The sequence below is a fragment of the Pungitius pungitius genome, chromosome 2 (genome assembly GCF_949316345.1).
Source record: "Pungitius pungitius chromosome 2, fPunPun2.1, whole genome shotgun sequence".
NCBI lineage: Eukaryota > Metazoa > Chordata > Actinopteri > Perciformes > Gasterosteidae > Pungitius > Pungitius pungitius.
In genome coordinates, this window is record NC_084901.1 from 18,753,311 (window position 1) to 18,768,746 (window position 15,436).

Here is a 15,436-nt window from a genome sequence, read left to right on the forward strand (position 1 = left end):
TTAAAAGATTCTACCTCTGCATGGCACATGTTTAACATTTATTTCTACTCATTTTTATGACACACTTTACCGTGATATTTTCACAGCATTATAAAACTATTTCTCCCCTCTATGAAATTTCTCATACATTTCTATTAATGACATAGAGTAATATGACTTCTTAATGACTTTTTGACGATACAATCCATTGATATAACAACTCTGAAGATGCAGGGGGAAATGCAATAACCGCTTGAGTCCACACTGGTTTCACTGGGCGTGTGAGCCCTGCGCGCAGAAATTGTTTGTCTAATTAGTTCATAGGACAAGAAAAATGTGTAAATCATCCGAGTGGGATGTTTTTTCTCGTCTCTAAAGTCACCATATGTCAAGGTGGATAAAAACAAATCATTTGGCCGGGTTGACAAGAGTCAACGTGCAAAGCCTGGCTGAAGCCGGGCCGCGTCGACACAGACACCTTTTGTGCTTTTATGAATTCCTCACAAAGGAGAGCTCAAGTCTTCTTCTGGCTCCGTGAGCCGTGATGCAGCCGAGCTGACAGACGCTGCCGGCTTCCGGATGTTCAGCCACCGTTAATGAAAAGTGGAGCTCCCATTCCTCCCGGTCAAAAATGGGCCTGCAAAGCTCACAGTTTGTCTGCTGAATGTCAAGAGATGACTTTTCAGTCCATTTTACAGAGCTTTGAACTTTTTACATTGTAAAACGCACCAATAACGCACCTGCTAGTGGATTGATGGAGAGTTGATCACCAGAGGGAAAGGCCCGATGGCTTAAATACAGCCTGACAGACCCTAAAATCCTTTTGATCCTCACTCTCTTTAGTTTCGATAACAACCTGGTGACCCCCATTGCGACCCGTGGAACTGAGATCAATGCGGATGAGCAAACATTCTTCGGATTTGCAGTCATCAACGTATCGATTTAGGATGACCACGTGTGTTATAGCATTGAGAGACAGAAGATTGTGAATAAATCCCAACCACATTACACAGAATACGGACACATATTCTCCTCAACCTCCTGCTGGTCCACAGTCATCGGCTCCCCTGTAACCGGCCCGGCCTGATTACCTTATCGGCCCCGCTCAGAGCCCGAATCAGGCTAACAACAACAAACACTGGCACACGAGCAGCGCCGTCGCATTAATCACTCTCCAACACCTCACCGCCGGTTCCAGAGAATGATTTTAAGGATTAATTCCCCCCCCCCCCCCCCAGCATCCATCCTGGGCTCCTCCACCAATAACACATTGGGTGGTTTTCGGTCCTGCAGAGATACAAATCAAGCAGCCCCCGCTGGTGTGGTGTTGGTCTGTCGGCCCGTGCAACAGATTTACAAGTGTGCAGCGTGCCGAGTGGCTCTTAACCATGCGATTTGAAATAGATTTTGGACTGACTGGCCTGATGAATGTACACTTTCAGCTCAAAAACCATATTAAAGATAGAATCTGATGAAAGAAATGGTGGCCGTTTATGAAATGTGTCCAAAAACAGTAAATTATTCAGTCGTCCATTTGGTCATTAATTCAACTTTTCATTCTTACTAGCAATATTATCAGGATTCCACCTTCATCCCGTTCAACATCGCCTCCCACTCAATCCCATTCCCCTCCCTCTCATTCAATCACCCGATCCCTGTCACCTGATTACTAATCATCTCCACCTGAGCCCAATCACCAGCACTCCTTTATAACCCAACATGCATCACTCACCCGTTGTCTGATCTCGACTCTCTATCCACCCTGTGTCAATGCACCTTACCTTTTCCACTCAACCTCTGCATCGTTGCATCAATAAAAACTGTATTTGAAACTTACCCCTAACTGTTCCGTGTTTCAATACTTGACAAATATTCAGTTCATTCCTTTTCCGTCACATTTAAACTTCTGTATATTTAGCCGTGTCCATCGGCAAAATATGTTCTAACAATGTATGACATATCTAAGACGCGTGAGGGTTTGACTGACATCCCCCTGTTAAAAGCCTAATCTAAAAGTTTTGATATTTTGCAAATATTGGAGAAAACCAAACACATAAAATATTTTTTTTTACCAAACTACGTTCTGCTTCCCAGAGTGATTGTGACATTTCAAATAACCTATACCATAAACTGAATTTGACAATGTGCACTCACAGTGTATCATGCTCCTGTAGACACAGCTGAGAATTTGAGTTGTTGGCCTGTGACACATGACCAATCAAGAGGTTGTGTCTCACGCCACACTAATAAATGAAATATATGGTTTAGGATACAGTCATACAAAAACAGAACTTTTGTAGAAGCTATGACTGTGTAACCCAAAGTAGGAACCTTTCTTACAGCAGCATGTGGTTTAATGCATGTTTTCATGTCCACGGTGCCTTTTCAGGCCAAATTCCTGCAGTCAGCAGACACACCGCAGCAATTCAGTGTTATTGTGTGTCACTGTGGCATCAGAGGTGACGCAGTGTGAGTCAGGAGTTTGTTTGTGCCGCCGGGCTTTGCTTTGAACGGGCTGAAGGGGGGGGAATCCAACACTGTGCCGCGAGACAGCTCTGAAAGGTCAAAGGGCGACAGAGTGGTGAACACAAGCCACTGACATTTACATTCTCTCTAACCTTCGCTCCGTCTCCGTCATTCCCAACATACGTGTTCATGCCCTGCCGAGCGGGCCACGGCTCCCTTAACGACAGTGGACAAAGCAATAATGTGACTGATTTGACCGCTCGTTGAAACCGGCCAAACAGCGTGAACTCGGGGAGACACGAGCCTGTGAAGAAAGTTGGAGAGGAGTCCAGTTCCTTCTAAAAATAGCACCTATATAGATCTTGTAACCCTCAACCTGCAGGTCTTTTCCCTCTGCTGCCACTGAGAGCTGACAGACCTGGTCAAGAGATGCAAAGAACCTGCCAAGATCCTCCTGGGATTGGACCCGGACCTCTGATCGATAACTGAGAAGGTTTACAGCCACAATAGTAGTCATTGACCCCTGAAAGTAGATTTCTAAGGCTTGAAAACGATTTGGATTTTTTGACTTCACTCCATCGCCATTTGGAATAGAGTAGTTTAACGCGAGATGAGGTCAAACTATTAGGATTCATCTTTACTGGTTTAAAAAAAGGTAAGGACCGCTTTCAAATGAATGCTTGTCAACTTGCTCAACACAATATAGCTTTCATTATTATTAGTATTTGTTTCTTTGCACTAATTTTAGGGGACATTTATCACATAAAATAACAAAATAAAACCCTGAACTGGTGTGCCATCCCTCAAAAATCTATGGAATAGATGACTTTCCTTCTGGGCACAATGAACAAAATGATGGGAGAACTTACATGCCATGCATTTTTTAATTGGGTTTTAAAGAGTGACAGCCTTTTAAAAAATGACTGGACTTATGATAGGCTGATATACTTTAGAAATCTACTCATGCCATTGTCACATGAGGTCGTCTGGTAATTGAATATTCTTAATTGATATTATCTTGATAAGATAAGACACATTTGTTATGGTGGATATGTGCAGCTCACACAAACTGAACCCAGCTGTCAATTTCACAACATTCTGTTCATCCTAGCTGCAGTGATTTATGGCATATTGCTAAACACTGTTCATATAAAATAAAATATATAAAATACCTTAACCACTCAACAGCACCTGATTGTCGCAATCAGACCATGTGCACATTACCAAACATATTGCTGGAATATTTCGTGTTTCTACTTCCAACAAACCACCAAATGAATTGGCCTCAGAATTGGTTTCAATCCGCTCAACCTCACGCGTCTCCAAAGCAAAGCCGAAGACGTCCCCGCCGATCACACGCGAGGCCAAAGCGCGATGACGCATAGCTCCGCAGAGGCACCTTTAATTGAGAGCAACAGCGAGATGGTGCGCGCCGTGCGGCGATTCTCCAACCGCAGCCGCCGCGCGGATCGCACGCACCGGCTACGGTTCTCGGACGGGTGCTCGTTCTCTCCACACGCGCCCCCCCCCCCCCCCCCTCCTCTCCCACCCCTCCCCTCCCCACGCCGCCCGCGGTGTTGCCGGAGTCAAAGAAGCGGACGTCCACGCCGTGTGAATTGGCGCTGTGACGGCGGCGGCGCTCTCGCGTTGCGCATCGCGTTGATTCAGCATCCCGAGCGTTCGGAGGAGCGGAGCTCATCAGTGGGAAGAGCCTCCTCAGACAGGAAGACGTGCGCGCTCGAGCTACACTGGGTGACATATACACCCCCCTGCCCCCCCTCCCCGCCTCACCCCCGAGGTTTGCTTTCAAGTGTCCTGACCTTTTTTTCTTCTTCTAATTCTTCTGTTTTCAACGTTGATTGAAGACCTCTGGACAACCCCCCCAACAACCTGCGCTTCATTCCGCGGCTTTCTGCTCTTCTCCTTTGTCCCGGTGCAGCAGGTCGTGATTTTTTTCTCTCTCTCTCTCTCTCATATGCAACATACTTGGATTCGCGGTGGGGGCATTTCCTTCCATCAATGTGCATTGATGTAGCAGAAAACGTGGAGGAGATAAGGTAGGTTAAGGACGCCACGGGGAGATGCTCTCAGTCTCGAGTAGCCCCTCGCGCTCCATTGTCTCGCTGCTGTTGTGTTTCTCATGACTGTTTTCTCCCTCCGCAGAACCCTTATCTCAGCCCCTGGAACCCGTGGCAGGGAATTCATCGAGGATAGTCGGCAATCCGACGGATCTCGATTCTTGTCCAAATTGGGAATTACACATCCAAACTGGGATCTATGAGCGGAAAAGTGGCGAAGCCTAAAGAAGACAAGGATGCTTCCAAGGGTAAGACGCAACCCCCCGCGCACAGCTCGCTCTACCCCTAAACCCAGAGGCTTCTAACCCCGCCGTGCAGCCATTCATCCCCTCGCGCGCGGTGTGCTCCAGTCGCGCTTTGGGCTTATAGCCCGAAAACACGAGCGGCCACTGGATGCTGAGCCGTTTCCCAGCACGCTGCGCGTGGGTGCCGCGGTTTGGAGGAGCCAAGCAGTCGCGTCGCCCCGCGGGGCCCCCGGAGAAGCCGCGCGCCGTGTCGTCCGAGAGATCACGTGCTTTAATTGCACGGGCTTGGTGCTACACACGCGATATAGAGACGAATGGGCAACGCGAACAACGACAGGCTCCCAGTGTCAGTGAATGATGATAGAACATCAGGAGTAAACGGTGGACTATCAGGCAGTGGTGTCCCTTTGTGTCACTGGCATCCCGTGGAAATGCCCCGCACCTCGTCCGCATACTGATGCGCGCGGTATCGTCGCAAATCAATAGAGCGCGTGACCCCTTTTGGTCTCTCATACCCGGCTGTATGACCTATATGGCCTGAGAGAAATGAGCCCCTTCCCCCTCTGAGTCCACGTAGAGGTACACTGCGTGGCCATTGCCATGGACACGGATCGGAGACGGCGGGTTGCCAGAGAAACCCGCTCCATCTACACCGGGGATGTGCGCGACAGTTTACGCACCGGCGCACACGTCACAGCACGTGGTGGTGCTTCATTTTCTACGTTACAGAGAAAGAAGAAAAAAAATGACAGGATGAATCACACCGATTAACTGACGCAGTTTTACAGCGTAACGCGTGTCCAGATCTACGCATCAATCACACTGTGGTCCTAACTATCATAGTTAATCGCAAATTAACAGTATATGACTTCCTATAACCTGCATATAGTGCCACGGTCTAGGAATAAACACGAGTATACTATTGTGACAACCTGCACTACACTTTGGCAGCTCGCCCGTCGATTTGTTTACGGGAACCTTGTTGTCAGGTTCCCGCTCTGTTTAAGGGTCTCACAACAAATCAATAAATCTAATTGGCTTACTTCTGCCGCGCGGCTTCGAGTGGTGACGTACAGGTTACGTTACTGCAAGCACTAAAGTAAAAGACTAAATTGCTTTTGGTTGCTCTTTATATTAAATGACCACGTGAGTTATTATCGTCCTATTTATTTATAATGAACTATGTTTAGAAGAATATTTACCTCATTATAGCAAATAAAGAGAGTGCACCAACTCACATGAGAAATATAAAAAAACATAAAATGACAACAACCTTAAAAAAGCTCCTGAAAAAAAGCCTTTTTTCATGTGTTTCCATATTACACATTACATAGTGAGCATTGCTATTTTTTAAGTTATTAATGATCCATCAAACCTAAAAACAAACTATTTCATCCCATCATCTTTTTCTTTTAGAAAAACATGTATCAGAATGCAGCGCAAAAAGCTAAATCCGTTTTAGAGCATTGCTTTTCTTTGTGATTCCGTTGCCCAATAAATGCATGAAAAAAAAACCCCTCCAGGACGGACATATAGCCTGGCATGAGCTGACAACAAAGTGGGCAAAAAGAATTGATTTCACCATTAACCTCCACGGCACCTTCTGCCGCTGGAAATCAATGGCATATGTGAAGTGCTGACTCACTTAAGCCTGAGGGCCGCAGCATCTCCAAAACTCTCAAATGAAATAAAGGGAAGAAAAAAAACATCCTTCAACTTAAACAAGACTGCTCGGGAAAGTCTGGTCTAGTTTTATTTTCTACACAGCAAAAGAGCCAAAGCTGCTTTCCAAAAAAAAAAACTGCAGTTCATTATCTGCATCACTGAGAGGGTCACTTGGTGCCAGCTGTCCTCCATCAGAGCCTTGAATGGCACAAGAGCTGGAAATTGCACCAAGGTTGGGGGGTGGAGGGGGAATCAGTACTGACCCTGCCAACGTTGGCAACCACCTGCCCCACAAATTATTTTACGGAAACAGTCCATTAAAGCCGGAACCACCTGCCATCTCCACAGCTTGTTTTCCTGCAAGCTGTTAGTATAAGCTTCAGACTGCCCTCCTTAATCACAACTAAAGGGAATCAATGTCAACTTTTATTATATTATTATTATTTCACCTTTGTGTCCGAAGTTTATCAAGCTCTCTGACATGTTCACCCAACAAGAGCCGATTGCTGATTCAAAATCTAAACAGCAGATCTTGGACTAACAACATTATATACAGTTCAAATATTTTCACTAGGGTGCTTCAAGTGTAATCATATAAGAAAGGTCAGAGTTCATCCTGTATCAACTCCTCCAGTGAGACACGCTTCTGTCCCTCCTCCTGCACTCAATCGCAGTGCAGCGCAGTGATGGACTCGGCCCTTTGGGCGTCGTGAGCGTCGGCCAGTGGATTCACGGCCTCCTCGCGCGTCGCGATGTCCGGAGGAAGATTCATTCGGCGCGATGCCCCCGGGGCCAGTGGAGCGAGTCGATAGACGCCCAGAGAGCCGCTTCATTAATCACTAAGCAGACAGCTCAATCCCCCACGACACTTGACACCTGCTCGCTTCTTATCGGCAAAACCTCGCGGCGTCTGCGGCTTTCCGACCCGACGGCTGGATGTCAGAGGACGCCCCTTTGGTTGGTGGCAGGGGGTGATTGTTTTAATCATGACATCATTTCACACCGGGCCAACATGCGCTGCGTCTGCTGTAGTTGTCATCTCACTCAGAAGTTTGCAGTGGCAGAAGGAGCACGAGTAGTGGGCTGGAAGGTTGGATGAGTTGCATTACTGGGTATGTGCTTCCTGCAGTGCCGATCTTGACAGGTTGCAGCAGTTGTATTGGCGCATGTGTGAGCTGGGGACGGGGGGTCCTCAAGTTCTAATCCCAGGATTTGGAAAATGGTTCAGAATAAATATTGAGCTTACGGGATTTTCAGCATTTTGACGGGGTCAGTTTAAGGGTTGATTGTTTTTTTATTTTGTAAGATTCTAAAAAATTTGCCTGGGGGCTTTTTTTTCTCCATTTATATCCGCCTTCGTGACCATGCCATCTGAACGGGGAAGTTTTGGGACCACGACTTGAATCAAAGACATAACAAAACCTGTGCAAGCACTAAGGGGGGAAAAAAGTGGCATGTTCTCTTTAGGTGTAAATTTGACACAGTACGCAAATCTAAAAAAAGAGCAGCGCTTCCAAAAGGTTGAACAAGAAAAAAACGGAAGGACTCATTTAGCAGTCCTTTGGATGTGCGAGGACATGTTCTTCTGGAACCACCGCGCTCTCAGGGCCTTTGAGTTGTTGCCTGTCTGACACTGACGCAGGTCCGGCTGCATCGGCCCGGAGGAAACGGGTTCGCCCCGCGTCAGAGGCCTGCCACTCGGCATCGCTGACTCGCACGCTGATCGCTGTTTGGCGATGAGAAGCCGACCCCCCCCCCCCCCCCCCCGTCAATCCCTCGCGTTAGCTCAGGTTTCTGATTGACACAGGGCACCATGTGACCGGTGCATCGGGTTCCGGTTCCGCGTGTCCGTGGTGTTTGCTGTTTGCACGGCTTGTTTTCTATGAAGAGAAAGTTGAGCTCATCCTAAATGTGTCGTTGGAGTTGCTCATGTCCAAGTTTGAAAGGGTCACTCACTGCTCCGGTGGGGACATGTGGGGTATGCGATTTGCATCCTATTTTCAATCTCTCTTGACTGTCAAATGGAATCACGCTCTGTATTGCGTCATCACTGCTGGAAGTATTCTGCCCCTAAAATCTCTAAATACCTGACTGTTGTGGCGCATTAGTCAGCTTTTTGCTAGTAATCCAGGGAGCTGCATGCGTGTGCTGAGGTGAATGGCTTTGGGAGCCGTCCTCTCAGTGCCCACATGGCGGGCTCATGGTTTGAATTTGCCAGACCACAGGAGCCGTTAAAACATGTCACTGTTCCTCTGCATTTTCTCCTGACATTTTTTTTTTACCCTTGACATTTTTTGATGCCTTAATGCTCCTCTTGATAGACACTAAATGGCTCATGTCCTCTGCCTTCCTCTGTAAATATCATCACTCAGAGGGACTGAAGGGTTTTAATCCTTGCTAACAAAATGGCCATGAATGTTAAAACATCTGGCAGGCTGATTCTCACTGCACTGCAAAACGCAGGAATACACACACAGCAGAAGAGGTTTTAACGCGCCAAGTCGCTAATCTCACAAGTCAGCCATCAGAAAAATGAGTTGTTAAGTGTGTATTAGTGACACAGTAGCTGTGAGGGACGCTAATGCCATGCCAAACTGAAATAAAATATCAAGGCACAAAACTTAAAAATAAAAAAATAAAATTATTGTATGCACAGTGCAGTCTTTCAACAAGTGTCATATCATTGTTGATCTAAATTCTTCAGTGTGAATTTTTTTTAACGTACATTTTCTCATCTAAATAACAGTGCAGTTCTGCACTCAGGCAAATAGGTGTGGTTTCAACAAATACCTGTGGATTTGGGATTACTGAAATTTTGCTTTCAAAAAGGCACTCTTCGCTATTGTAGTTAATCCCATCTAAAGATAATCCCTGTAATTGAGGCTATGCGTGTTGAACTGCACTGATAACGATGAACTGTGTCTCTCCAAAAGACCAGAAAATGGAAACACATAACAGCTATATGGGACCTGCCAATTCAAATTCCTAAAAGCCATGTTTATTTTAGCAGTCTTCGAATGCAAGGCGAGAGAAGCAGAGGACACAGGGCCTTTTTCTCAAAGGATTTTCTGCAAAATGGGACAAAGAGGACATCAGCAGAAAACTGTCTTTTGGCGTCTGGTTAGCTGGGCTGGTTTCCCCTGCTGCCCCGAGGAGAGCGCCCTCTAATGTCACCGTCCCGTTTCCTCTCTCGCGCTCATTGTACAGAAGAGACGACAAATGGCAAACTGAATCCATTAGTCCACATATGATTCCTTCGCCTGGCGCGTGACAATCCAACGAGATGACGGAACCAGCTCATCTATTCAACTGAGCATGTGGCCGCACTGACTCACTCATCAGTACGCCTTCACACCACCTCGACTTCTCTCTCAGATTGTGTACAGTATGTGGCACAAGCATTTCTACTGAAGCTGAACACCACGGCGATCTTCTTTATTCATCTGCAAACGGAGGAAACCAACTTCAAAGCAACAGAAACTCATTGTTTAACTTTTTCCATATACTGTCACGTTATAAATACAAATTCAACAGAACAAGTAAAGAACATAAAGAGCTCAAGGAAGCATTTATGATATTAAAAGGCCACCACGGAGCTGGCGCCATCCGCCAAAACCAGACCTAAAAAGACCCTGGGGAGAGGAGCATTTTCTGGTCAGGGTCAGGATTCTATATTTTGATTTGAGTCATGCTCAGGATTAATACATAAATGTATTGCAGTTGGGGGAATGATAAAAAGGATTATTGCGAGGTCAGAAAGCGATAACTCTTGGTGATAAAGGGGCGCTACGTGCTGGAACAGAGCACTCACAAGAGACTGTCTATATGGCCAGCAGGCCGCTGCCGCTGCCTCTGCCGCTGCCTCTGCCACTGCCGCTGCCGATGGCGAGGGCCAACCACGGCCTCTGGTTTGGGCAGAGCGCAGATTAGTGGACCTAGTGAAGCACTGTCTCCTCTGCACACAGGCGGAGAACAGCTAATAGGATTACGCGCCGCGTCTTGCTCTTCCCAAACCCTGCAGCTCATTCGTCAACCAAGTGAGAAACCGGGCCTCGCATCAGCGTCCACCTCAGCGGCTCTCACTGCCTGTGAGGGCGGAAAGCAAGGGGGGGAAGTCCTCAGCTGACCTGACGCTGGTATTTTATTTTTTAGAGGCCATGGCAATGGCCTCATGTGCCCTAATCCAGCTGGTAAAACACCTGGTACTTCGGGGTATCAAAGATGTACAACGTCGATTCCTAAAAACTGTTACAGACCTGTGTGTGTGTGTGTGTGCGCGTGTGTGAAGTGCGCGGCGGCAGGAACAAAATAGCTGCCAGCGGGTTTCAGCTAATGACCTCCGCACTGACAGTGAGGAGGGAGCGGCATGGCGTTTGAAGATTTAATCGGATTGCATTTTGCATGTTTTCACGCCATTGTGCCGGTGCACTGTATCTCCTGAAATGCTGCAGTCGGCCGAAAACTGCATGTGAATTTAGGTATTTCGTTTACGGAGAAAAATCATGATTATGTAACCTGTTCAAGGAGTGCTGTGATGCATTTGGTAGTGGTTTTAGCGGGCCGAAATCAACCTTTATCCAACACGCTAAAAAATGCAGTGATACCCTCACGGAAAATCAGTGCACAATCGAAGCAACACACCGATTTCACTATGTAAGCTGGAGAGGAGAAGAGGTACGGATGTAAAAGTGTGGATGTGAAACCAGCTGGTGACTTGGGAAGATGTAGTGGGGGGAAGCCTACATTGAGAGAGTCATTTGAGCTGCTCATTAATAAAAGGTCGGAGGATTCACTACTATTGACCATGTGGATGCCTCGGCCGCTCAGTCACAACAGCTCCTCCATTCCGATGAAGGCAGGGACACAGGGGAACAACTTTCCAGGTGTCTTCACCCGGAGAGTCAGCATAAACACAGTGGTGGGTTACATCTCCAATGGAGAGGGACAGCTGAAAGACCACTAACACATTCCGAGCGGAATATTCAACAGGGAGAAAAAGATGAAAGAAACAGCGGTTGGCAAAAATCACAGAACACATAAAATGAAGTAGTAGATGTCAACCTCTCACATGAAATGTGGTTAAGGGCCTTTATGTGAGTTTGAGTATTCATTTTTGGAATACTTTTAATACGCACTGTGTGAAAATGATGACAGAAGTGTTAAATGTGAGGGGCCTTCTGTTTCGAGGATGTGAGAACGCACAGGGGAAGAAAGACATTGTTGAGATGGCTGCTAATTATAGTAACGATCTTTCACGGGTCCCCGAAGCCGCTCCGACACGGTCTGGAGCAGCAAACATCGCGGCCGCGCCTCCTCCTCCTCCTCCTCCTCCTCACCGGGGAGACGGCGTTTGCATAATGGGACGCTGCCACGGAAACGGAGCCCCAATGAGGGAGTCGTCAGTTATTCGGGGGAGGGGTTACCGAGGAGCCTCCCTGCCTGCACGCGCACCCACACATATACACACACGCACTCACACGCACTCACACACACGCACACACCGAAGCGCTGGTCGGAGGTGGGTTGAGTGTTTGTTGCCATGTGATTTGGTGTTTTGAGCATGTTGGTGTGTTTTTTATTTCCCGAGCAATACACCTCTGCACATGAACTGCTCCCTTTGGTCCAGATGCTTTTTACCACACCCGCTGTGTTGTAATGTGGTGTATGTCGAATCCAAATGGCTTATAGCTCATGTGCATTCCGGTCTATGGGTCGCTTCTGTCAATTGGAAAATGGCATTTCTGGAAACCAAAACTAAAATCACTTAAACAGGGAACAACCTTCCCAGTGGACCTTCAGCTAGACCGCAGTGAGATTTCAGCTCACCGCCCGACAAACTTCTCTCTTTGTTTTGTCAGATGTCATCAGAGATTCTCTGTGGTGAATGATCACATCACTGTCAGAGTAATTAGAGGAGACAAGTCTCTGCCTACACTGCAGTGCAGGGAGAGAGAGAGAGAGAGAGAGAGAGAGAGAGAGGGAGAAGCAAAGGGACAAAGAGAGGCCGTGAGGGAGAGATGGCAGTCAGGGATCTAACAATAATCCATAACAGCAGAACTGGTGACCATAAAGAAGACGAACGGAGCTGTGGGCGAGATGTAAAAGGTTACACGCAATAATGACAAACCTCCTCAGCTTTGCTTAAAGGTTACGTTGGGCAATTTAGGCCGTATGATTTATTGGGATTACTTGATGAAACCCCTCTACGTTAACCTGATTCCAGCTTGATCCAAAGCTGCTCTTCAGCCAGTACTTCAGGTCTGAATAAAGCGCTGCTTAATACTCAAAGGTTGTGAGCAATCCTTGGATTTTTTTAAAACTTTGTGTGCCTTACGCAACAAAGTGGGCTTTCAATATTTCAGTTTTTTTCATAGCGCAGAAACCTGTTTACACACAGCAACCTTCAGAACCGTACAATAATTAACCTGCAAACCCCAGCCCAGCAGAGTGTGAGGCGCGTGTGGTTGTGCGTGCATGTGTGTGCATGTTTCCTCCTGTGGCCTGCCAGCGTGTTCTCAGGACTCTGCCGTCTTTGTATTTGGCCGACCGCTGTCGATCAGACTGGAAGGCATCTGGTGTTTGTTTATAGCACACAGCTCCTCTGCGTCTGAGACATTTCTGTGCGGATATTTATACATTGTGACTGCGTCTGTGTGGGGGTACAAAGGGAACAATTTAAACCTCTGGTCAATTAAGCGGTCGACGAGAAAAAGAATGTGGTGTAATCTTAAGGTGTAACGGTGACATTCACACCGGATGAATCAATAATTTATGAAATGGGAACTGTGCACACTGTGCACTCGCGCATATCCACGTGATAAAAAGCGCCTGCCTTCATGCTCACATCACATCCAATAAATAGAAACTCCACTATGGCTCCAGACTGTCACGGTTTGGGTCTGCTTGTCTTATTTTGTAGCTTTCTTGTGTCTCGTGTCTCTGGGTAACTTCACTTCCTGTCCTGTGATTGCCTGATTGCTTCCACCTGTGTCCAATCACCTGCACCTCCCTTGTGTATTTAAGCCCTGTGTGCCAGTTGTCCTTTGTCGCGTCATTGTCTAAATGTCACTCGTCGTTGGTGCACAGTCTCTGGTGAGTTTTTGTTTTTGAATAAAGAGCACGTCAGAAGAACCTGCATTTGAGTCCTGCCTCCGCCTGCACCTCCACGCCTACCGTGACACAGACACTGAGTGGACGTCATTACTTCTAAACACTGTTGCTCCGCCAACAGTTTTGTGGCATCACTTTAAGTTATTGTGTATACGAGTGTGCCTGTGTTTGGACACAGAATGTGTTGTTAACAATGTGTGGAGGCAGTCCTCACGCCTGCTTTAAGACCAGTAACTACACCTGGTAAAAAAACACTTGCAGCTAAAGGCCAACTGGAAAGAGACAAATTATTAAAAGTACTATTTTTGCTTCCCTGGCCGTTGGACTGAATTTATTTTAAGGCTTTTCCATTAAAAACACCATCAATTGTTTTTGGTGCAGATGAAATGCACAAAACACATTGTATATATTGTAGCGACCCTGTTGGGGACTCGGTCAGGTAGCGTCACTCTCGGCGCTCCGGCCAATCAGACGGGACATGGGAGGGTCTGTCCGGGGGAGCATGACGTAGTTCCGGTTGTTCTGTTGTTGGAAGTGTTGACTGAGTGAGCTGGAGTTACGGTGTCGGACGCTGTGGTGTTTCGCTAATAAAAGGATCTCTGCCCGGCAACTATTCGTCTCAGCGTGTTAAGTATTCCACCACGCCCGGACGTTACATTGGTGTCAGAAGTGTCTTCGTACGGACGATATCGTTGAACCCGGTGGAAAGCTAGCGGTTAGCCTGCTGTGGGCATGGATCGTGTCGGCGGGACGAGCGGCTACGTTACGGTAAAGGAAGAGAGGAAAGAAGCGGAGGAGGGAGCTAGCGGGTGGTCGAAAGACATGGCCAGAAGTTTCGACGGAGCTACTAGGGGCGCGAGGGCTCGTTTGAGAGAGTCTGCAGTGAGGATGGCTAGGGACGCTGGCATCAGTCCCGCGGCGGATTTTCCCGCGGTTTCTCCGGGGAATGTAGCGTCAAACTACAATGGCGGCGCCCATCGCTCGGCAGTCCCTACGGTAAAAACACCGAAATACGACGGTAGGACGCCATGGGAGGCTTTCCTGGCTCAATTTGAATTGCTGTCGCATGCAGGGGAATGGTCCAATGAGACTAAGGCACTTCAGCTGGCGTTGTGTCTCACGGGGGATGCGCTGTCATGCCTGCTGCTGCTGAGCCCTGAAGACAGACGTCGTTACCCAGCGCTGGTAGGGTCGCTCCAGAGGCGTTTTGGACAATGTTTGCAACCCGAACTCCTGCGGAATGAACTAAACAATCGCTGCAGAAGACCGGGAGAGCCGCTGCGGGCGTTGGCAAACGATGTGGAAAGTTTGTCACGGAGGGCTTATGCCCACATGCCCCCTGAAGTGCAGAGCGAGCTGGCGCGGGACCAGTTCATCAGGGCAATTGTTCCCACAGAGCTGCGTGTCCAGGTCCAGCTGCAGCACCCACAGTCATTGCAAGCGGCTTTCGAGTTGGCTGCGGAGAGAGAGAATGTGTGGGGTGCAGCGCCTGGAGGCTACCATAGTGAGGGAGCACCTATGGCCAGGGCGGCGATGGCGGTCCCTCCAGAGGCAGAGAAACCATCGTGGGTTACGGAAGTGACTGAACTGATCAGGGCTGTGTCACTACAACAATCACACCGGCCGCGACCCAGAGTCTGCTGGGGGTGCGGGCAACCAGGGCATTTGGCCAGAGAGTGCCCCAAACCAAACAAGTACCAGGGAAACGGCCCGGGGTCCGCATAGAAGGGGATACGCGGACCCCGGCCGTAACCCCGACCACAGCGCCACGAGCCTCGGCAACAGAAGATGACAACGCCAGCATGGAGCCCGTCGTGGCGGTGGGGCGCACTGGGGAAGGTGACTCGTTCTATGTGCCGGTTACCGTGGAAGGACTGCCCTGCTTGGCACTGG

At 48.1% G+C, this 15,436-nt stretch overlaps 1 protein-coding gene across 2 annotated transcripts in view; it reads left to right on the forward strand.

Annotated features, from left to right (window-relative positions):
• Positions 1 to 2,878: 2,878 nt before the first annotated feature.
• The window catches only part of fgf13a (fibroblast growth factor 13a), a 68,629-nt gene continuing 56,071 nt past the window's right edge, over positions 2,879 to 15,436 (forward strand). Inside the window, exons 1-3 of one of the 2 annotated variants that reach the window (XM_037459838.2) lie at positions 2,879 to 3,100; positions 4,481 to 4,502; positions 4,609 to 4,771. In XM_037459838.2, the coding sequence (XP_037315735.2) occupies positions 4,723 to 4,771 (49 nt within the window). In that variant the 5' untranslated portion in view covers positions 2,879 to 3,100; positions 4,481 to 4,502; positions 4,609 to 4,722. Of the gene's footprint in view, positions 3,101 to 4,018; positions 4,503 to 4,608; positions 4,772 to 15,436 lie in introns of those variants that run through there. The other variant, XM_062560555.1, reaches the window with a different exon arrangement.